Source organism: Columba livia, chromosome 6, assembly GCF_036013475.1.
Source record: "Columba livia isolate bColLiv1 breed racing homer chromosome 6, bColLiv1.pat.W.v2, whole genome shotgun sequence".
Taxonomy (NCBI): domain Eukaryota; kingdom Metazoa; phylum Chordata; class Aves; order Columbiformes; family Columbidae; genus Columba; species Columba livia.
Genome location: NC_088607.1, coordinates 34481371 through 34503626, shown reverse-complemented (window position 1 = coordinate 34503626; position 22256 = coordinate 34481371). Strand labels below are relative to the sequence as shown.

The 22256-nt window shown below is 37.8% G+C and overlaps 2 protein-coding genes across 3 annotated transcripts in view; one reads left to right on the top strand and one right to left on the bottom strand.

Annotated features, from left to right (window-relative positions):
• The first annotated feature begins 338 nt into the window (after positions 1–338).
• Positions 339–1085, top strand: ATOH7 (atonal bHLH transcription factor 7). The gene has a single exon (XM_021279905.2). The coding sequence runs from the start codon at positions 483–485 to the stop codon at positions 936–938; it is 456 nt and encodes a 151-aa protein (XP_021135580.1). The 5' UTR covers positions 339–482; the 3' UTR covers positions 939–1085.
• A 9991-nt stretch (positions 1086–11076) lies between these two features.
• Positions 11077–22256, bottom strand: part of MYPN (myopalladin) — a 69613-nt gene continuing 58433 nt past the window's right edge. For both annotated transcript variants that reach the window (XM_065067901.1, XM_065067900.1), the window contains exons 13-20: positions 19670–19891; positions 18996–19145; positions 18034–18113; positions 17391–17517; positions 15916–16123; positions 15203–15368; positions 12910–13043; positions 11077–11324 (exon numbers count right to left, since the gene is read on the bottom strand). In XM_065067901.1, the coding sequence (XP_064923973.1) occupies positions 11155–11324; positions 12910–13043; positions 15203–15368; positions 15916–16123; positions 17391–17517; positions 18034–18113; positions 18996–19145; positions 19670–19891 (1257 nt within the window). In that variant the 3' untranslated portion in view covers positions 11077–11154. The remainder of the gene's footprint in view (positions 11325–12909; positions 13044–15202; positions 15369–15915; positions 16124–17390; positions 17518–18033; positions 18114–18995; positions 19146–19669; positions 19892–22256) is intronic.

Genomic DNA, 22256 nt, shown 5'->3' with positions numbered 1-22256 from the left:
TCAGTTACCAACTTATGTCTTCAGATCGCAACGGTTCTTAGTTTCCAAATATTCTCCTAAACTGAATCAGAACTTCTTTCATCTGAAATGGTTATTTGGAATTGATGTGGTTTTAATCCATCAAGATCCTTTTTGGATTAAATGAACTGTTTTATTCAGTAATATACATTTTGAGAATGGAGATTTCATTACTTTCTACCTCTCTGAGCTTAAAGAAGTTAAAAGAATGAAAGCAGAAGACATTAGAAACTCTTTATTCTTTCTTAAGCAATAAGAAGCAATATTTAGACATTTCCAGAAGAACCAGAAGCCTTTCTTTCTTTTTTTTTTTTAATGCTAAGAAAAATAACCCTTCATTGATATCTGGAACCAGATTTAAGAGGTACGCAGGCTACTCACATGAGTGCTTTACCTACCACTTTTTAGATACCTAATTTTTAAAAAGTAGTCTGTTTGTGTGTGAAGCTGAAGCTGCATTGAATATGAAAACCTGTAAATCCAGTCATTTGGATTCGGGCGTAGAATCCAGCATCCAGTGCAGAAGTGGAGCAGGCTGTGTTGTGAAGTGCAGTTCAGAAAGGATGGAGAATGCTGCAAAGAGAAGACTGGCTGCCAATGCCAGGGAGAGAAGACGGATGCAAGGACTGAACACAGCCTTTGATCGTTTGAGAAAGGTGGTTCCACAGTGGGGTCAAGACAAGAAGCTGTCCAAGTATGAGACCCTGCAGATGGCTTTGAGTTACATCATGGCTCTTACTAGAATACTTGCCGAAGCAGAAAGATACAGTACTGAAAGAGAATGGATCGGGCTGCACTGTGAACACTTCCACCCGGAGAGCTACCACCATTACACAGGACAGAAAATGGCCATGGACGCTGATCCTTATGCACAACGAATATTCAGTTATCACCCCGAACACTTTCAAATAGCTAATTAGAACTTTTAGCAAACTAAGACTATGCAGCAGGCCAGATGTGTAATTTAATAATTAGCAAGAGCTAATCTGCTTGAATAAGGTAATATTTGCATTATAATAGCTTATTATTGTTTGCATCTTATAGTAATTGGACTAAATAAATTTGCTTTGAGAACTTTAAATCAATATGCATTTTAGAAGATTAAACTTATTTAATGCTGGTGGAAAGCATACTTTTAATTTGAAATCTTTCTGACAGTTGCTTCCTAGTTCATCTAGTTAATTTGATTCTTTTATTTAATAAGAGTTTTGTGTTGTGCCTTTTTTTTTTTTTTTAAACTGTGATGAATCATGACATTATTTTCTACAGATCATGGGCCAAATTGACCCATGATGTACCTGAATGGAATAACACCAGAAATTAACTTCATTCCATTTACTTTATTTTTGTGTCAGCATTAAAGTTATTCTCTGTGGTTTGTTTTCGCATAAATGGCTACCATGGAAAAAGTTTTATAATGTCTTGGAGTTCTAGTCCTCAGAGAACTGGCTTTCTTAAACTTTGTAAGTTTGATGTATGGGTTCCAAGGTTGTGTAGGTTTGCTTTAATTCAATTTACGATGTCTCTTGTATGCTCAAAAAAGAGCTAATTTAAAGTCCTGGAAGGAATGTTTTGCTTTTCAGTGGCTGTAAAAGCATATGTGATTATATACCAGAAACAAGAATGCTTAAGTGAAAATAATTTAAACTTCTAGAATTTTGTACACTTTAAATGTTTGGATTTTATTTTTTAATTTTCTGTTGTCTGAAAACAATAACAGATTTTGTATATCATCAATAAAGTGTTTTCTATGATACGTCCTCACCAACTACCTGAAATTCATACTCTAGGAATTACTTACATTTGGCTTTCCCAAATGTTACACTACTTCGCACCGTCCTTGCAGTTTAATGTGCAGAAGGATCAACTGGCATGTGATGCATCTTCCCAGTTAGAGAAAGAAGCGTGTTTTATGTATCTCTGAAAATAGCCTTTAAAGAGAAGAGTTTGGTAAAAAATCATAGAGATTCTTGCAAAGCATTTGAGTTCTTTTCAGCCCGGGTGATCCCCTGAATTGTCTTTTGTTTGTTTGCTTCTTTCACCTGTGGAGGATGGAAGGATCTGGGTAGAAAAGGCAGAAGAGGAGAGGAGATTGGGAAGGACAACAATGAGTAGGGGCAGGACAGCTGGAGAAGCAGATGTGTTCCTAGCAGGATGCAGAGTCCGTGAAGGTTTGAGTACCGATGTGTGTTTTGACGGCAGCAGACTTTGAAGCTGAGGGTAGTTCTGCTGGTGCTGCTGGGGGGAGTTTCCAGAAACAAGCCCTTGCCAGCGTTCAGCGTGAGGGAGAAGGAGAACAGGAGCTGCTGTCCTGGAACAGCTGTTGTGGGTTTCCAGCAGGGAAGGCTGGCGGGTTCCCCGCTGGCTGCTGCCATATCTTGTATTTGAGAATTCTTTCAAATGAAAAATGAATAGCTTTGATAGGAGTTATTGTCAACAGTTAAGCAGCTTTCAGTGCAAAACAAAAGCATCAATAGGAACTAAGCCCTGTTTTGGGGGAGAGGGACTCTGCTGCAGGAACAGTTGCATACAAAGACCTGACCTTACTGTCTTCTTTCCAAGCCCTTACTGACATTTTGCCCTTGCTCACTGTCCTGCAAACTTGTACCTTTCCTGAGGCAGGAGCTGGGCTGATCCTGGCATGAAAGCTGCTGGGACAGACTTTCAGTCTAGGATAAATACATACAGAAGGGGCACTGTATATTCTGAGCAGTTCTCTCCTTTAAACACTGTCATTCAGGAATGTTTTTAATGTGTATTTTAGCCTCTCTAAAGGTGTTAATTATTAAAGTGTGGTCTTTTTCTTCTTATGAATTACGTTAGGTCTTTATTGGCAAACAGAAAGTTGCCTCAGTCTTCTGGGAATAGGAAGTCAGGTTACCAATTTCTTTGCAGAACTTTATATAGAGAGAATAGACTTAATCATTGTCCATCATATAGCCAAGTTAATTCTGTTCGAATATTGCTCATAATTAAATTACAAGTTTATGTATGTAATAACAATCAACACAATCCTTAAATAATTATATGTTGTGCCATCTTACACTAATTTATTACCTGGAAACTTTAAGCAGACATTGTCTCACCTGCGTTGCAAGCACAGTAGTGGGTTTTCCATCCTGAAATGGGATAATGATGCAAATAAATCACACATTTCTATGATGTGGAAAACTCTGCTTAGTGAAAGATAGCCTTCTAAACCTTTGGTGGGAAGAGGAATACAATGTAAAAGTAGAAATGCTAGAGTAGTGTGCAAGAAGAGTGCTGATGTGTTTCTGCACTCCTGACATATAATTTCATTTTGTGGGACATAACATTGCTGTTTTTATGTATTTTATGTAAAAGTACTTAACATCCATTTCTTTTCCAATTTTGTTTCTTCCATTCAGCATTGTAATTTACTGTCTACTGCATATGATGATAAGTATAATTATAAAAATAATGGATTAATATGCAATGAGTGATTAAATGATAGTAAGATCATATAAAGAGGAGCAAGCCAACACAAAGCACAAAGTATCTGTGATCATGTTACGAAAAATTATGAAGAATTGAAACTGAATTCCTAAAGAGCCCTTTAGTGCAGTAGATAGCTTGTGAACACTTTATAAATCGGGTCATTGCATCAGTCTCTGCTCTTGAACAATATGATAATATTATGATCCCTATTCTCATAAATCTGCTTGTGCTAGTGGGAGACAAATGTTTTTTGATCTCTTTATCTATTGCTAATAATTAATAATGTTACTTGTGTTGGGCTGCAAGTTGGGATTTCCCATTTCCTATAGCACTGAAGGCAGCAGAGTAAATTCTTTGTATAGACTGCTGTCTGTCTACTGATGGTCTGTCAAAGCTTTTTGGGAAGTTAACTGGGGTGAGGGGGAGTTTAATCGTTAAAAATTCTTTCTGAAGGCAATCTGAAGGTCAGGTATTACGCATGCTGCTTTGGACTTCTCAAACTCAACAACTCTTCAGGAAGTCATTGGTTTCTTTTCATAGCTTTCCTTTACAAATAGTTTAGTGACACTTTGTGAAATGTAAACTGGTCTGTTTAACTTGGATTTGGCTATTGCACCCCAATATTAGTTCTACGGTGGCTGTTTGATGCGTGTCAAGTAATGGCTCTGATCTTTCTTTTGTACTGGACTTTACTGGTATGGGCATTTGAAGTAAACTCTCCTTAAATAATTATTGCTTCCAGGGGGCCTCCAAATGAAGCAAAAGCTTAGGTGCTCAGAGCTTGTTGTGTTCTTAATGACTGAGTTTTGGCTGCTCATAAATTGTTGTCCCGCTGAACAGCAGTGCAAACCTGAAATACTTCTGTTCATAATATTAGTACATTGTAATTCTAGAACGACATAATTGTGAAAATATTGGTGATGAGAAATGCTTGCTTCATAAAGTGTTTGTTGTATGCAACACACATACATGTTTCACTGTTGAAATTCAGCATGACATTCTAATGATCTGTTTGTGTTACGTTAACCTTTATTCTTCTAAAAGGTTCAGACTGCCGGGTTTCTCTTTGAAGTAGCTATAGATACTCTGCTTCTATGATTCTTTGAATCTTGTTACCGTGTTTGGACAAGGTGATCAGAGTTATTTTTGCACTCAGAACTGGAGTGACATTTTAACTGCAGTGACTTTTCAGTGGCTGAGAGCAGAACTAGGGTAGCACATTCCCAATATGTATGTCAGTAATGAAAAGTCAGTGGTTTCTTCCTGTCTTACTATTGAGGTCATCAGTGGATATGTATTCGCATGTCTTAGAGCTTTAATTCATTCCAATTTTTTAGGACTCTGTTTTCCATTTATAAGGCATTAGGGCACAGTCCATCTTGTACTATACACACATACAGAGCAAAGCTTAGCTCTTGACTGGAGTTCCTAAATGACGTTGTAGTAGAAATTCTGAAAAGTGAAAATGTTGCTAAACTTATAGTCTTGTAAAGTCAGTGACATTACAGCTTCTTCATATGGGAAAGCATGAGTATCATTAGATTTGTTTAATATTTAGCTAAGTTTACTCTATCTTGTTAAGCAGAACTTCCCTGGTGGAAGTCCCTACTGTGACGTGTCAGTTTGGGTTTTCCAAAATAAGCTTTTGCCTTAAGGTGGGTACCTGTACACTCAGGTTTCCAGCTAGTTGGACTAAGCAATATGGATGCAGTTTTCTGTATTTTAGGACTAAAATTTATCTTGATATTACAAAATCAATAAGCATTTACAGAACAGCTTATTTTTGCTCTAAATATGTTCGACTCTTCTCCCTCTACAAAATATCCAGAGAAATAAACAATTGCACAGAGAATAAAGACGTGTTTATTTATTGAAGAAGCAGTTCAGTGTTTCCTCTACACAGATATATTGTAACAAATACTGATTCCACCTGGTACTTGGGCACTTAAAAAAATGCGTCATGTTTTTAAGCTTAATTACATTTTAAGAAAACGTGGCTTTAAAAAACCCAAAGCAACCCTGTGTATAATATTTAAATGTATTTTCTACCAAAGAGTATGTTTTAATATTGTCTCCTGGTTTTTTCTTATTTGTAATTCAGTTTTCATTTGCACAGAATTTAGCATGCAAAATATATCTTACACAAAATTTATTTTAAATGTCTTCATATGTAACTGCAAGGAGTAAGAAGTTCATTTTTGAATTATTTCCTGCAGCCTGGGGTGCATAGTAGGTTGTGTTTGGTTTTTTTTCCAGAATTTCATAATGTCTTCAGTAGTTTTCCATTTCTTTACAAGACCGTGTTGCCTGCTACTAATGGGTTGTATGATCCTAAAGGATGGTCACTTTCTGAACAGAATTTCTCACTGATATAAATGGAGAACTCCCCTTAAATTCACAGTACATATGGTCCAAGATTTCTTTGGATATTGCAATAGATGTTTCTTTGTATCTGTGGTGGGCTTGGAAGTATAAAGGCATTAATAAAAGCAGCTCATGTTGGTCAGAGGAAATAATAAAAAGTGTGGTAGCTGCTTTAGCTCGTGGACCTGTAGCTTAGACAAAATGGTCTTAAGAACATTGTCTCTGACCTAGCAGGCACAGAAGCACATAGGAATCAAGCCAGGTAGGAATGGAGAAGCATGGTTACATGGGAAAGCAAAATCAGTACCAGGAAATGTAATGGAGTGCCTCTTTTTTTTTTTTGCCTGTTCTCTTCTGTATCTGAGCTATAAAATCAAGCTTCCTTCAAGTGTTGGATTTTATCTGCTGCTCATTTACAATTAATTGCAAAGTCTACTAACAGACACTTAGGCAATATGCTAAATCATTCTAGTTGAAGACTGTATGGGGAGAGTGAAAATCAGTGTGGTTTGTGTGTTTGATTTACCCTCATTCAATTTTCACTTGTTCAACTGCTGGATTACACAGCTAAGGGTTGAAAAAATGAGTCCTGTGTAGCAGGTCTCCAGTGTCCTGCTGCACAGAGAAGCTTCTGGGAGTGTTGGCCTGGAGCCCACAAACAGGGATTGCAGGGGAGTGTGTGGGCTGGGCAAGCAATGATGTAGACAGATACTGCATGAATTTGAGACACACTGGAGTTCAGCTATGGCAGTCTTTGAGTAGAAGTGTAAGCTTTGGAGACTAATTTGCCGAGATTCTGAGAATTTGGTAAATCTGTTGACCTTTCAAACATGCAAGTTGCCCTATAGACTCCTTGGCTTCTGCTCTGGTACCCCTGAAAAAACTTGTTCTTTCAAATGCTGATGAAGGGGCTGAGGTTATTAGAAAAAAGAAAGCATCATTTAAAACCAAAGCAAATTACTAGTAAGAATTGTTTAAAAAAGCAACTGTATTTCACAACTACCTGCTAGAAGCATGGCTAGTATATAACTTGAGAGTACTTGATGATTTTCTTCTAAATAATGTCTGATTCCATTAATCAGCTGTCACAACAAACTTCTGAGGAAACCTCTGGTCTTGTTGCACAGTTTCACAATTATTTGGACACGTGAAGGATACACTGTTGTATGCAACTCTGAAGCATTTATTTAAGTTTTAGGGAGACAAAGGGAAATACATTACTGAACAGGCAGGTGTTTGTTCTTTCCTTTCATACGCACTTAAAATACACCTTTAAACTGACATTAACATTTTTCTTCACAGTGAGAATGACTGGATCAAAAAAATAAAAAATGTCAACTTTAATGAAGAAAAAATTATAAAATAGAATTTTAAGGCTCAAAGTTAGCATCCTTGTATTGGAAACAGTAAGGCAATTAACAGTGAATCACTTCTCCAAGATTTAACAGTTAAAATATATAATTAGGTCTTGCTGGTCATTTTGTATGAAGACACTTTCCAGAAACGCTTATAAATCTGGTAGCATTGAGAACATAGTTCTTAAAGGAATCCTTATTCCAGTTCTGTTGCTTTGATGTACCTGTGATTGCTGTAAACAGTTGGGCTTGGCAATTGTTTACACATTAAGGTAAAGACTGCAGACTTGGCTTTTCGTATTTGAAGTATGTGGTCTCATCTTCTCCTCACATGAGCAGACATGAGGCATTCAGAAGTTATGTCCCACCTTCTGCATGGAAGCACAGGAACTCAACACAGCTGCTTTATAAGGCAAGGCAGATGGTCTCGATGCAAACTGCTATGTGATGTTGCTGAGGACTGGCTTTGCACCAAGCTGGCCCAAAATTTTAAAGCAAAGAGAATACTTTTGCTTTCTAGAATTGCAATATAGAAGTTGTCATTTCTGCTGTGTGTCTGTTTGATTGTATACAAAACCAGGACTAGAAGGAAACAGGAAAATAAACCTAAAAAATTCTGAATCAGAAAACACTGAGATTACAAAACTGGGCATTTCTGTATCTCACTGATCAGTGTTATGCTCCACATTGTGGTGATTTAAGGGACTTTTGGAAGATAATAGCTAACACTGACTTCAGTGGAAGTTCTAACATTGATTTTTGTTGTTGCAGTAGCCCACCCTGAATAAGAGAATGAAACACCACGTTAGTGTGAAGTCAAATCGGTTATTGAATTAGACAAAAACAATGAACAGCCAAGCTGTTCAGGAAGGGAGCACAGTTGCATAGTCTCTAGTGCATCTTGACACAGCCTGATTAGATAGTGCCATCCTTCATAGGACGTGAACTCAAACAGCATCACATATTTTGTGACAACTCAGTGTGGTCTCCATGGCTTACACAGCCTTTTTCCTTTGGCTTTTCCATCAGTTAACAACCCAAACATAATTTTTATTTTTCTAGCAGGTCTTCTTTGTGATAAGCACATCAATACCACTGATGAACAGCATTTACATTCATTCACATAAGCTTCCTTTATGTAGTCATTTTATGGGCTCAGTATATGCAGAAGAGAAATGTCCTGTAGCAGTTAATGAGCAAAATGTAGTGACTACAAACCATTTGGGATCAGATTCTGGTTTTGTTTGTATCAAAGGCACTGAAAGTAATTGAAATTACTGACTTCCTTATTATGTATGGAGATGTGATAGGTAAAGTTTTGATCCTTTCGCTAGTAAATACTCTCAAGGAAAGAATGTTCACATTCAGCGGACAGATTATGGTGATCCACTCTCCATAGGCTACCTCTTAGTGAGACTTCTGGGGCCTTTTCTTGAATGACTGAGGATTAATCCTTCTTACACAATTTTTTGCCAAGTGTTTCAGCATGTCTTCTTGTCTTCCCACTTCTAAAGAACTGAATGTGCATTTTAAAAAACATTGTACTGCTTCACCCTCCACTTGTCGGTTCCAGTTACAATGATGTAAGTTTGGAGACATTCCACTGAAATAATGGAGAATAGGTTGAAGAGATATAGTTTACGAATTTTCTCTGTGCACTTTGTCTTTTAAACTGTACTGAGTTTTTGGGTATGTTGTCTGATGTAAAATGTTAGAACCGCTATTACTGTCAATAATATTAACAAGTATGGTTCCAGCACTGGTAACCAGGTACTTACTAATAGTATGTACCAGCATTCTTTTCTTCTAAACTATGTAAAGGACTCTGGGAAGACCAGGGCTGTAGACGAGAGTAGAATCTGATCTTTTGTGTCTTAATTTCCTCACAATGGCACTGGATTAAATAAGCAAATTCCAATAACGTTCATTGAATGATTTCCCCAAGAGTAGTTACTAATATGGAAAACTTTATATTTTGTGTTGCCCAAATCTGACTCAGTCTAGGTTTAGTTTTGGAATGCCTTAGCCATTCTAAAAGGAAGTGAGGAGTGAGGATAAGATGAGCAATACGTTTTCTATCCTGGAAAATGAGACCCACAATATGTCTTAAGTCGGGCACCACATAACTGAAGTCACTCGGATCAGTGCATCACTCTTAACAGCTATTAGTTTTAATTTGTTCGTGAGGGAGGAGGCACAACATAGGCAACAACTGGTATTTCTGCTTTCCCACTGAAGTACCTGCACCTTCTTTTGTATCTCAGGATAAGAATGTATTTTAGCTTCTTGGTCTGTTCAGTCTGGGGTGAATCACCAGAGATTTCTAATAAAAGCATGAAAGTTATAATAATAGTTTTGTTTTATGGTCTACACTCAGGTGGGAAGTGCAACAATACAAGAAATTCACTTCCTCCAAACAGTTAGAGACAAGATAAGCTGTACTTGTAGGAAACACAATGAAATGCTGTCTCTTTCTCAGTCTCTAGCTGTATCCAGTATCCTTCTGCTCTTAAGATAACTCCTCATTGTTTTCTTTGCATATGTGGTTTTTTAAAGTTACATGGAAAAATCCAAATAAGGTCTATAGTGAAAGTGTCTGTTAATTGTTCTTTTAATCTCTGTGACTTTGATCAGAATTGTGTTGCATTCTCCAGCCATGTTGAAAGCACAGTAAGTAAGAACTGCTTGAAAACAATGTCCAAAGAAGAATGATAGCAGTTATTTAAAGATGCAGGAAATCAGCTTAGATATTCACAGATCCTAAACGCTGGGATGTATTAGTACAACTGTATAGATGCTAAACATATTTAAATCAATCAAAAACTGTTGTTACTTAACACCTTTTGTTGCACTTTCATTCAATTGTCTTTTTTATTAGTACTATTAGTCACAGTAGTTTTTTTAGCTCTTTGCACCTGTTGCTTAACTTCATAACTTTTGTATATTAACAGAATTTTCTCTGTCTTTGTAATAGATCCTGCACTTTTGATTATGTCCTAAATGATGGTGAAAATTTAAATTCCAACAGATAATTCCTTTTCAGTTAGTTAAAAAATGAGCTAGATAGTAGATGCACTTTTAGTCACGTTAAACATTAAGAAAAAGAGACTACTATTTAAAAATGGTGAAGTTACAAGCTTGATATAATCTGTTTTTAAAGGCAGAGCATCACTATCATTGTCAAGAAAAAGATACGAAGCACATCTGGAGAACAGTTTCAGCTATGGGCTCTAGAGAACATGCTTCAGACAACAGGAATTTTGTTTTCCTATGTTAGTATCCAATGCACGTGCCCTGTACCTTACTTTATGAATCCTTACACCATGAGTACACAGTTCATGGAGTACACACACACACAAATATAAATATATAGGGTATACAGCTATACCTACATGAAACGCTATATTTATCTAGTCTCAAGTTCAAAAATTCGAAGATTATCTGGCATGATAATATATAAAAATGAGTTACATCTTTTTGCTTCAACTTGTGCTTTGTGATTATCTGGCATGTTTTTTTAGAATTACATTCAAAGTCATGTTGTTTACCCTCATTCAGGATTGTTGTTATTGTAAAATCAGTGGTTTCACTGGCAGTATTCCAGCTAAACATCACCAACCCTTAATATGGCTTGCTACAGTACAGTAGCTTCAATTCAAGCAGTAGAAGTGGTATTGGCATTTAAGTGCTTAAAACTATGTTTACTATGTAATTCTTAGCAAACTACACAGTACTGAATTTATTGCACAACACTCCATACCACAATTATCCTGCAGTAAAATAATATGCAAAAGTCTGGTATGTTATGTTACTTGCAACATTTGCAGCAGTAGTACACTTAATTACAAACAAGTTGCTTGTAAACCTTGGGCATCTTGACTTGTACCTCTTCTTTTTTTTTTATTTCACAGTTCTAGTATCTCTGCAGGTGTAACTGGAACAATTGTTAGTTTGTTTTTCAAAGTTCTTCACTCTCCACCACCTTTTGGGGTGAGGATGAAAACAGCAGAGGGCTTTCAGTAGTTGGGAAGGCAGAAAACAGGTCGAGTCCTTGACCGCTGGGGTTTGCATACCAGCTGCCACCAGGTCGAAGCTTTATTGGTTGTGGAATTTGATGGTGCCACTGAGCTGAAGCAACAAAAAGAATAGGCTGTATAAACCTCTAATTAAGTTAGCAATGAAACAACAGAAATCAATGCATGCAGCAGAAAAGTTGCTTCCAGCATCCGAAGTGGTGTTTTTGACTGTTTTAGGGTCTGTTCCTTCAAAAATCATGATTTACATAGTTTGTAGGTTGAGTATTTTTATTGAAGTTTACAGATGGAATTCCGTCCCTATTCAATGCAATGGCAATGATTACACCAATTTCACTAAGTCCAAAATTCAATGATTTAATCTTTGGAGTCTTCTCCAAAGCTCTTGCAATCAAAACCACACCGTAACCTCACCTAGGCGTTCCTGCTCCAGCAGGGGGATTGGACTAGATGATCTTTTGAGGTCCCTTCCAATCCCTAACATTCTGTGATTCTGTGATAGCATGAACAGAGATGAGTAAACTGGACATGGCTTTAATTTTGTGCTACTCCATCCTCTGGGGGACTTTTCTTCCTGATTTTTTTTTTTTTTGGGGTAGTATTTAAATTCGAAGGAATAATATAAGGACTTTTTAAAAAAGAAGTGATTATAGAGAAAAATTACTTCTGTCACTCCCTTTGATGTATAAGACTTGCAGTCTTTAGAAAATATGGTTGGAATCAGGAAGCATTTCTTACTTCCCATCATTTTCCTGCTTGTACCTTGAATCCTTTATATGAAAATTTAATTTACGTCTTGCAAGAATTAGATACCTAAGGAATTATTTTTCATTTTATGTGACCATTTTTGAATAAGACTCACAAGCCCTCACTTCAACATTACATGACTACGGTCTCTAACACCACAAGGTGGCGGAAAACTGGCAGAAATACAGTAGTGACTTGTGGTTGTCCCTGATAATTTCTTTCCCCCTAAATGAGAAATACAAGGTTGGAAACATGTTGTTTTTGTTTTTGTTTTTGTTTTTTCTTTTGAGGGTGTGGCTATATTTCAATAGTTTGTGGAATGTGTTTTCTTTTTTATTATACTGCTTAAGTGATCAAAGTACTCTCTTGCTCTACATAAATTGTTACATCTTGCATAGATACAGAGTAATTAAATGATGTGCTATAATTCTTGAACTGGGCTGGGGCCTTCCAAATCCCGAACGTATTAGATGCAAACTAGCCTCCATTAATTAGGCATAGTTTGCATCATACGTGCTCCCTAGACGAGGGGTCTGCTTTCTTGTGTGCAATTTATTGTTCCATCTCACGTCAGGGCTGTAGCACAAGCACATGTCAGAGGGAACAGAGTTAAGGTTCAACTTGAATACATGTTATTATATGCTTATGTGTCTAGGGAACTTGAAAGGCGGAAAATGGGAGTAGAGAATACTTTGTAAACCTCCTCGTCTGTTTTTTCTCTTTACCTGCCATTAAACTGATGCAGAAGAGCTAATTTGGCCATTTAGCTGTATCATGATACCTCCTCCTGGTGGCTGTATTAAACTGTGGCCATGCTGTGACGCTAATTCTAATCCACATCAAACCCAGCAGTTTTACAGACTGAGAGCTAGGGGAGGGCAGGGATGAGCCAAATAAAGTATTTTCTCGTTTATTTGCTAGCTAATACCTACCGTAAATGTCAAGTCTAGCAGTACAAGAGACAATCCCAGCTTCGTTTTTTGCAGACAAGGTGTACCAGCCAGCGTCTGCTTTCCTGGCAGGCTGAATCAGGAGGCAGACATAGCCCGTTGTGTCTTGATGCATGCTGGCAAAACAAGTATTTTGGAATCAGTATTTCTCAAGAGGACATCAACTTTCAGATTTTACAATATGTACATTAAACATGAAATAGATAAGTTGGAACTTCCAGGACATTTATAGTCAATAGACTTGCTTTCAGGATGGCCTCAACCAATAATCACAGTAGCAGAAATCTGTTCTTGCTGCTCTCAGCTGTGCAAAGCCATGGTGTGACAGTGTGAGCTGAATTGTTGCTCTGTATGTGTTAATACTGGAATTGCATATTGAATTCAAATGCACAGTCATACTGTATTTTTTACTAGTTGAGAAGCTGGAAGAATAACGTAACAAAATACTAAGAATATTTGTACAGAGTTGTGGTATTTTTCACAAAAGTAACCAGAGTGAGTCGGAAACTTTCTCAGGGGACCCTTTTCCCCAAGAAAATGCCTGAGTGGCAAAATCTTAAAGATTTGTTTGGCCAGCACTCTAAAAAAACCCTGCTTCATTATTCTCTTCTCTTCCTTTCCTCTTCTGTGATCCAAGACTTTGTGGCTGCAACTTCCAGGAAAAGCTATGGCAGAGAACTGAGGCTCCTCTGCTCTCTCGACTGGGGTTGGTCCTTTTTATCAACTCATTATAAAGGAAGAGGTGGGAGATGAGCACATCAGAATACTTGAAGTTGCAGGAAGTTCTGAAATCTGAGATTTTGTTTTCTTATGAACTGGAATGAAGCAGTAAAATGCAGAATTTCAAGTCAAGAGGACATTTTGTGCTTCTGACAGATCTAATTAAAAAAAAGGGAACATTCACGTTTTGCTGCCTGCACTACATAATTTGCCTTGTGCTGGGGCGCAGTAATATAGAAGCTCACGCATGTCCATATCATGATACAAAAAAGGTCTCTGGGCCTCAGGCAGGAAAATAACAGTGAGGCAAGACAGGGACAAACACGGACAATGGTGCCCATGGACTGGCTGAAGTAGCAGAGGTCATACAAGCCTGATGTAGGTCTTGGCATTGTGAGGTGTCAGAGATTTCCCATAGTCATTCCTCTGCTGGGCTGAAGAAAACACCTGTTTTCTAAGCTTCTGTGAAACAACTGGGAATGAGGCCTTTTAGGATGGTTGTTCATTTTACATTAACTACAGTGTTTGCATCAGTATAACCATAATTCCTGTAAAAGTACTAGTACCTGGAATAAATCCTTGACTAATCTGCCTAGAGGCAGAGGAATAAAGACTAGAGGCTCTGGAAGATTGGAGTTAGGTGGGCTTTTTGGAGAGGGCCAGAAGTGTCTGAGTGGGGACAGGGAGACCACTTAAAGACTGTTTGGGGTCAGCGTTCCCTCAAGCTGGGTGTGTGTTCACAGCAGGCACTGCTATGGAGGCAGGTTTCTTTACAGATCGCCTGCAGGCTGTGCGTGTGAAAACGTAAGACTTGAGCTTGATATCGGAGAGCCAATGGCTGCATCAAATCATTAACTGGAACTAAGTGAAATAAGATATTAATAATCAGATTTATGCTGAAGTAGAAATCTTTAAAAAAGAAACAAAAGCAATTAATTTCTCGTTAATTACTGATGGGCACCTTATTTCATCAGCTTTTCTTTTGCAAACCTAAAAAAATAGTGATGCATTGGTATGCAAGACCTGAACCCAAACATTGTTGTATTCTGTAAGCATGGATCAAAGTCTTGGCCTGTGTTTGTGACCAAACTTTCTTATAAGCCACTATCTGTGATATGCTAAGCTCTCTATTATCCTGTGCCCTGGGGCATTCAAAACCGTGTTCTAACTGTTCTGAGTTTGAATTCATCCATAGTTAGAGCCTAACTGAGGAAAAAAATCATTTAGAGAGAGAAAAAGTGCTAAAATGCATTAAAGAATACCATACCATATCATAGCATCTTCGATAAAAAGATGCATGTCCTGTATCAGGCCTATGACCTGAAAGGTCTATCACTGCTCTCCGGAGCAGTGGCATTATTATGCTTCATGCCTTTATTCTGAATCGAGGAAATAGCTGTTGTTCATCTCACAGTGAAGCCAGCTTTTTAAAACATTATGTGGGTGAAAGAAGTTGTTTTAAGAAGAACACCACCTGTACTTATGCCCCAGGTTTTCATGGAAACAGTTGGTCCGGCCACAAGAAACTTCAAGCATGGGTATGATGGTACAGTACCTCATCCTCTCTCTGTTTGTTGGGATCGTCTCATTATCCTTCTTCCAGTAAAATATAGGGGGTGGCATTCCCACAACTCTGCACTCTAATCTGACAGGGTACCCTTCAGGAACTCCACAATTCTGAAGCTTCTCCAAAAACATGGGGGCTTTTTTTACTTCCTTTGCTGGAAAAATAAAAAGAATTAATAAGCAACATATATTTTGGTTTTTTTCACTTCGAACAACATGGAAGAACATGACCAAAAATAAATTATTGTGATATCAAAACAGGTTGTGAATTTTTAATGGGATATTAGAAAGGAGGTGAAGTGCCATAACATAGCCCTTGTAAGGTAAAATAAAGAAAATACTCGGCAGAACTGATGTTAATGAAAAAAATATATGCATATCTAATGGGTCTAAACATGCTACCATTGCAGGAAATTAATGCCAGATCTATGGATTTCACCTCTTGCAAGGCTTTATTAAAGAACAGTATTCAGTTTTTTAGCTTTTTCTATTTAAAAACCTTTTTAAACCAATAAAATTGGGACTGACATCTAGGAGACCTCAACATATATTATGAATTCAAACCCTAAGCATTTTCTGGGGAAATAATTAAGAGTCTCATTTTGCCAAGACAAGAGAGGTGAAGTGATGAGACAGAATTCTTTGTTAATCATTCTCTCTTCTTAACTCCAGCATTTTGACCAGTTTTTCAATGATTCTTACCTACAACGGTGAGCTCCAGGCTAAATGAATTTTGTCCTGTTTTATTAGTGGCAAGGCAAGTGTAAGTTCCAGCATCATTTTGTGAGAGAGGATCAATAAGCAGAGAGTGAACTCCAGTCTCTCTGACCAGCATCTTGTGGGTGCCATCTGGTAGCACAGGTTTGCCATTCAGGAGCCAGGTCAGGTCTGGAGTTGGTAACCCACACACCTAACAGACAGTGAAACAACCAGAGACAAATGTCAAACTGACAGAGAGATGTTAGTAAATTCATAGGTAAGCCTTTCTTCAGAGACCATCTGAATGAAATCAGAATCTGGAACAAAGATTTTTTAAATTATTATTTATTTCTCAGCTTCTGTTTTTTCTGCTGGTTAGTTATATATCAGAGTCACACAAATGACTTTGTATTTTGTAAAATTTGATGCAGAATGATATAGTTCTTTTTAACTGTTAAACTTACATACTTTAGAACACTGTAAGTTAAGTATTTTATAGAAACATTTTTAGACTGTATTGTACTCTAAAGATCTTTCCAATAGATACAAGTACTTACTCATGCCTAAAATATTGCTTTCCGAACAATATTCTGCAAACCAGAGAAATAGGGAAGTGGAACTTGCCTGAACGAGACTGCTCTCCTCCAGGTTTGTGCAATGCCAGACACGCTTTAAGGCTTCACGAGCTCTGCCAGGATAGCAGAGCTAAGAATAACCAAATTCTTTGGCATGCTCCCTAGTAAACTTTACATTGTAAATTAAGTAGTAATGAATCTTGTTCATCTTCAGGGCATTAACTTCTATAGGGTAGAGACATTCTGGAGCATGGAAGAGGTCAATGTGAGCACTACCACTTCTGCTATGTGACAGGGACATGAAGGGGCTATCAGAATACGTTGGAGCAGATGAGTTTCTTAATGCTGTTCAATAACAGGATGCTCACTGCATGTACTCTAATCTCTGACAACTCTCTCATTTTGGGATTTGAATCTCGTGCTGGGTAAGCATAAAATGAACTGGGCTCTGTTCCCTCTTTTCAGGGAGTATTAGTCTTCAGTAATTCAGTCCAATACAATGGGATTATTTGTTTGAACAGAATGCAGGCTGAATCCTCTCTTTCTCATGGTTTTGTGCTATTCTGGATTATGCTCAAGAATCTGATAATGGACCTGTCATTCCCAGATGAACTTCCAGAGTTCAGACCAGTAAAGGACATGGTGAACCCATCTAGTAATTTGAACAACTTTGTAAGTGAGCCTTCTATTTCTGGGCTTTTCTGTGTTCTTCATTTCATACAGCATGTGTTGAAAAGAAATCCCCTGAATCAGCTCAGAGACAATGGCAATAAGAAATATTTTTTTTAAGCACTAAAACTTTAACAGAAAATGTTCATGAATGCAATAAAGAAATTGAAAACATGTAGCAATATTTGTACAGAGGTAGGGAAAGTGAGAATGAGCAGAGGAAACAGTTAATACCTTACAATCCAACCTACAAAGTCGCCCTTCATGTGCTACCATGTCACCTGGAGCCTGTAGAAAGTATGGCCTGAAAAAGCGTTCTTGAACTGCCTCTTTGTCTCCTTCTGGCACCCAGGGTCGTGTTCTGCAACACAAAAATTGCAGGTGTATGTTTGGAAGCCAAACTTGTTTTTCCTAATGCTTAGAAAAAGGAAGAAATTGTGAAAAGGGATGAACAGATAGCTTGAATTAAATAAAAGGGCAGAAAGAAATGGACTGATTTTAATTTAATACTTGCATATTTTCCACTTAGAAAGATTATCAAATTAACTATATTCTGTAGTTGGATTCCCAAGCTGTCCTTCACTTCTTTTTGCTTTTTTGGCTGAATTTCATCTTGCTAATTCATCCTTTGCATTTAACTCCACTGCAACTGGTAAATCAAATAATACTTCACAATTAAACATCCCTATATTTGAAAATGACCTTTGAAAATCTTACATTCTTGAAGTGACCTGTTGGGAGGGAACTGCTGCTGTTATTTCCCTTTTACGGTGGAGAACTGAAGTACAGAGTGCATTGAAGCACAGTAAGTGGTTATTTTCAATGTGTTCTGTAAGAAGCATGAGGAGGGTCTGAAGAAATGTGTCTTTCCTTTTACCTGTGAGGCTGAATTGTTGAGATTCGGCCCCGAATAGGGATACTCTGAACCATCAAGTGACCTGAACAACTGATTCTCCCCTGCAAATCACAATGGAAACAGAAGTAATAGTTGGTTAATAACTCATTTAATTTTAAAGTAGAAATTTTTAATGTGTACAATGCATTAGGATTTATTTTTGTGAAGTAACTGAGTGGAAATGTTAGGTTTTCAAAGCAAATACTATTGCATGCAGTGGAGTGCAGGTGAGGAGGGGGTTTCTTTGCCTAGAGCAGCGTGTTCCTCAGACTCTTGGTGGCCGTGGCCGTACATCTAGCAGTGCTGCTCTGGAGACCAGCTTAAGCAGTGTCTGGCCCTGCTTGTTCATTCCTTCGTCTTCACAGGTGCTGTCTGCTAGTACCTTTGAATAGCATAATTGTTTATGCAGCCACACAGAAACAAAACAAAATTTAAACTGAAAAAGTTGCCTGATCTACTTGAGTATACTGCTGTATGAACAGCTAAGCTAGCACATAGTGTGAAGGAGAATGGTATTAGGCGGTGAGACTGCAGAGCCAGGTCTTTGCTTCTCAGATAAAGAGTAATTGTGTTTGGTAACACTTTCAAACTTGATGTAACTTTTTGTTTTCCCTTGCTCTATTCTTTCTGCCTGAAATAACATGTCTGTCTTGTCACCACATCTCAAAAGGTATCTATCAGCAACAGAGCGGGGGTCAGAAGATAGGGCAGGAGTTATTAATGTGAGAAAATATCCTTAATGATTGTGACTGGAATGTGTAAGAATAGGGGAGTAGTTTCATCATTCTTCGTTACATGGTTTCCTCTCCCATCCTCTGAAGTATCTGATTTTTGATACAGTCACCACTTGATGTCAGAATAGGTGGCCCAGTCTGTGTTCCTACTAACGTTTATTAGAAAAAGATGAAACAAGCATTTTTGTAGAGGAAAATAGAACATCTTACTTGTGGGTTTGCAGCCATAATTGTATAGTTGCCATCATCATCGTTAGTAGAAGCTTCAATATGTAAAGAACATGTTCCATCTTCTTCTCTGTTCATTTTGAAACGTGGGTTTTTCTTTGAAATCTGCTTGCCGTCCTTGAACCAGTATACCTGTAGTGATCAGACACCCCCGCGGTGACTTAACACTTGCTTTGTAGTGACGAGAAAAAGTGTAGATAAAAACATGGCTTAAGTTGACAAAATGCTAGTAAAAATTTTAGAATATTATGAAATTTGCAGATCATTTGCAATGTGAAATAGAATGATTCCAGGTTGAACTCGGTAAGCTGCATATCTTCTTTACATAGCTGGGCCTGTCAGATTCTCTTTTCTTGGCTATAGACACATTACTGGTTATCTCAGATCTCATCTTTCTGAGAAGTTAATTTTTTGTGGGTTTGTGAAGTTCTGTTTCTCTTGGAGTCTGGTGGTTGTGAGGCAGTCCATACAGTACACCAAGGCCTGATTCATGGTTCGGAGCAGATACTGTTATTTTGGAAAGCAGGGAAATAATTTGTTTTAGAGTTCTCTCCACAGAGCTAAGTTCTCATGAGTGAGACTTTCCAGAGAGATATCTAGCAAATAGCAGGTAGTTGATTTTTATTCCTTTATCGCTAACAGTGAGAATGACCTACCTTGGGAACAGGGATTCCGACTATTTTGCAAGTGAATGTAATAGGAGATCCTTCCGTTACCCGAAAATGCTTGAGTCTCTTGTCAAAGATGGGTGCTATGTATTTGCCAGTAGGGATTTCCTCGTGTTGGACTTCATCGTCCGATTCATCCACCGGCGTACGTTCAAGGCGAAATTCTATTTCATTCATCAGCCTCTGCTCAAAGCTGGAAATCCGGTATTCCTGCAGAGTGGGAGAGGCACACTTCTGAACAAGACAAGTGGTGTGCTGTGGTGTTTGCAGTCATTTGTGCTGTTAGACTAACTCTAAACGAGTGAAAATAAAAAAGCCTACGTAAACTAGGACATATTGAAACAGTCTGAATTTGGTCCGCAGACACAGATTCTCACTGAATCTTAAGTTTGTGGAATGTGACTAGCAGCCCCTTTCTGAGTTGGCTCTGTTTGCTTTGTGGGCTGGCCAACTGCTGCTGATCAGCAAACAGCCTTACGAAGTTTCATTTAGAAGTTTCATTTCACTAAAGCTATCATTTTTTCCATATAGATGGTGAAAGCTGGTTATAGTGTTCTACGGGAATCCAATCAATCTTTTACCCTTGATAATGAGAAAGGGCCTGTGTGTTTTTAGGAAGGAAGAATCAAGTAAAAATCATAGAGGGACTGCTATGTTCTAAGAAGCAGCCATGTCACCAAAATGTGCTGCAGTTATATTTTGTTTCTAGAGTCTCCAATAAATTAAGGAATTCAAACCTAAATAATTAGTTGCATGCAATGTGCTGAAGAACATATTTGGAGTGTTGTTTACCTCCCACTTCTCTGAGAGCTTTCAACAGTTTCCTTCATGTTTTTTAGGTAGTTCTTGGCAGCAGAGAGCAAAAACACTGGCAAAAAAATTTCCTACTGTGAAAGGATTAACCTGAGTGTCTGAATTTTCTACTACGACCTGAAGATACTATACGTAATTCTTCTAAGAATGAAGTTGTTTTCAGGGATTTCACATGCTGTGTGGCCTTTGGAAATGCGGAGGCTAATTAAGGATTAATTAAGATAGGAGTAATCTCTTTTCCTTCTTCCCTTTCTGTCATTTAATGATTTGTTGCATGAATAAGGTCAGGGCAACATAGCAAGTATGGTACCGAGAGTGTCATTTCTGCCTGTTTAAACATGTTACTGTTTATTTTGTAATGAACCTCTCAAAAATTATCTCATGATTTCTCAGAATTGGTTATATGACTGTGTAATTATAAAGGTAAATACACTGTTTTGCCTATGTTTCTCATTTATCGTATTTAAGCACTTTTGAGCACCCTTATTCCCTTTGTAAAGATAAGCCATTTTTCAAGTGTTAGGTATGTTTGGAGGGCAGTAGGGCTGATGAACAGAGCTGGCCAAGTGACTCACAAATTGGTTATCTCAGAAGCACAGACACAGGAAGGCTGTGAAGAATTTTTACTCAGAGAGGTTAACTCAGATTAGAATAAAATGGGTGGCAATGAAATGTAGTAAGACTTGTCAGAGTCAGATAGCAATCTGAAAGCAGTAGACTAGAAGACTAAAAATTGGAAGAGGGCTTTTGCAAGATCCAACACCTTCTAGTTTTTCAGTGCAACATAATAAAGGACAAAGGAAAGAAGAAGTGGGGGCCCTGCATTTGCTTTTGCATACAAAACCATTAAATCTGCATAACCTGGAAGTCAGCAGGCCAGTTATTTACTGCCCTGTGAACTTTACCAGCAGTTAACATCATGCTTTTATGGCAATACATAAATCTGCCACTGGACTACCTCAGTTGTATACAGTCTTCAAATTTATTGAGCTATATGCCAGTTTCGTTAGACTCACAAAGCATGAATGTGATGACTTTTTTCAGAATGATGTAACTAATCTCTAGATCAAATTCTTCTTTAGTTCAATTTTCTGGTAACTGTGTCCAAAGCAGGTTTTGGAAATGAAAATTGCTGATGACAAGAATAAAGCTTCAAATTAAAAAGGCAGTATTGTACTTTTACACTTCTAATACATCTTCAGGTGTATAGTTGAAGATTGGGGAATCATTGCTTGGTCCCTGAAGTGAGTTTTTCATCACATGGTGTTCTCTAGCAGAGCAAAGTAATGAGGCTAGGAAGGTATCACCCTTACCCTTTCAAGGCATGACGTGAATGTGTAAGGTATTGACTCCAGAACTACGAAGTGAGGTTAAAAGGCAATGAAGTAGTGCAAGCTGCAGGAAAGTCCAGCATTGTTTATAGATAGCTGAGTTTAGTCAGCAGGTTTTCATACTGATGTTTTTCAGATTCATTGCTGTCCAAAAGAAGTTGTGCTATATAATAAGAAATCAATAGTGTAGAGTTGCTGTAGCAACTGGCCTACAGGTGAAACCAAACAATGCTGATAGAGGCAGTTAACATCTTTTATTACCCCTACTCCAAATGTACAGGTTTGTCTTAAGTTGTCTAACCAACTAAGAAAGTAAACTTAAAGTAATTATTTTCAAACTGTAGTTAACCTGATGTTTTAGATCTGAAAAAGTTTTCTGTGAACACAATGTATCATTTTTCCCTGACTGATGTGCTGAAGATACTAACTTC

Bases quoted from the DNA above. Each gene is read 5' to 3' on its own strand.
- ATOH7 (XM_021279905.2), top strand. From the start codon at position 483: ATGAAAACCTGTAAATCCAGTCATTTGGATTCGGGCGTAGAATCCAGC.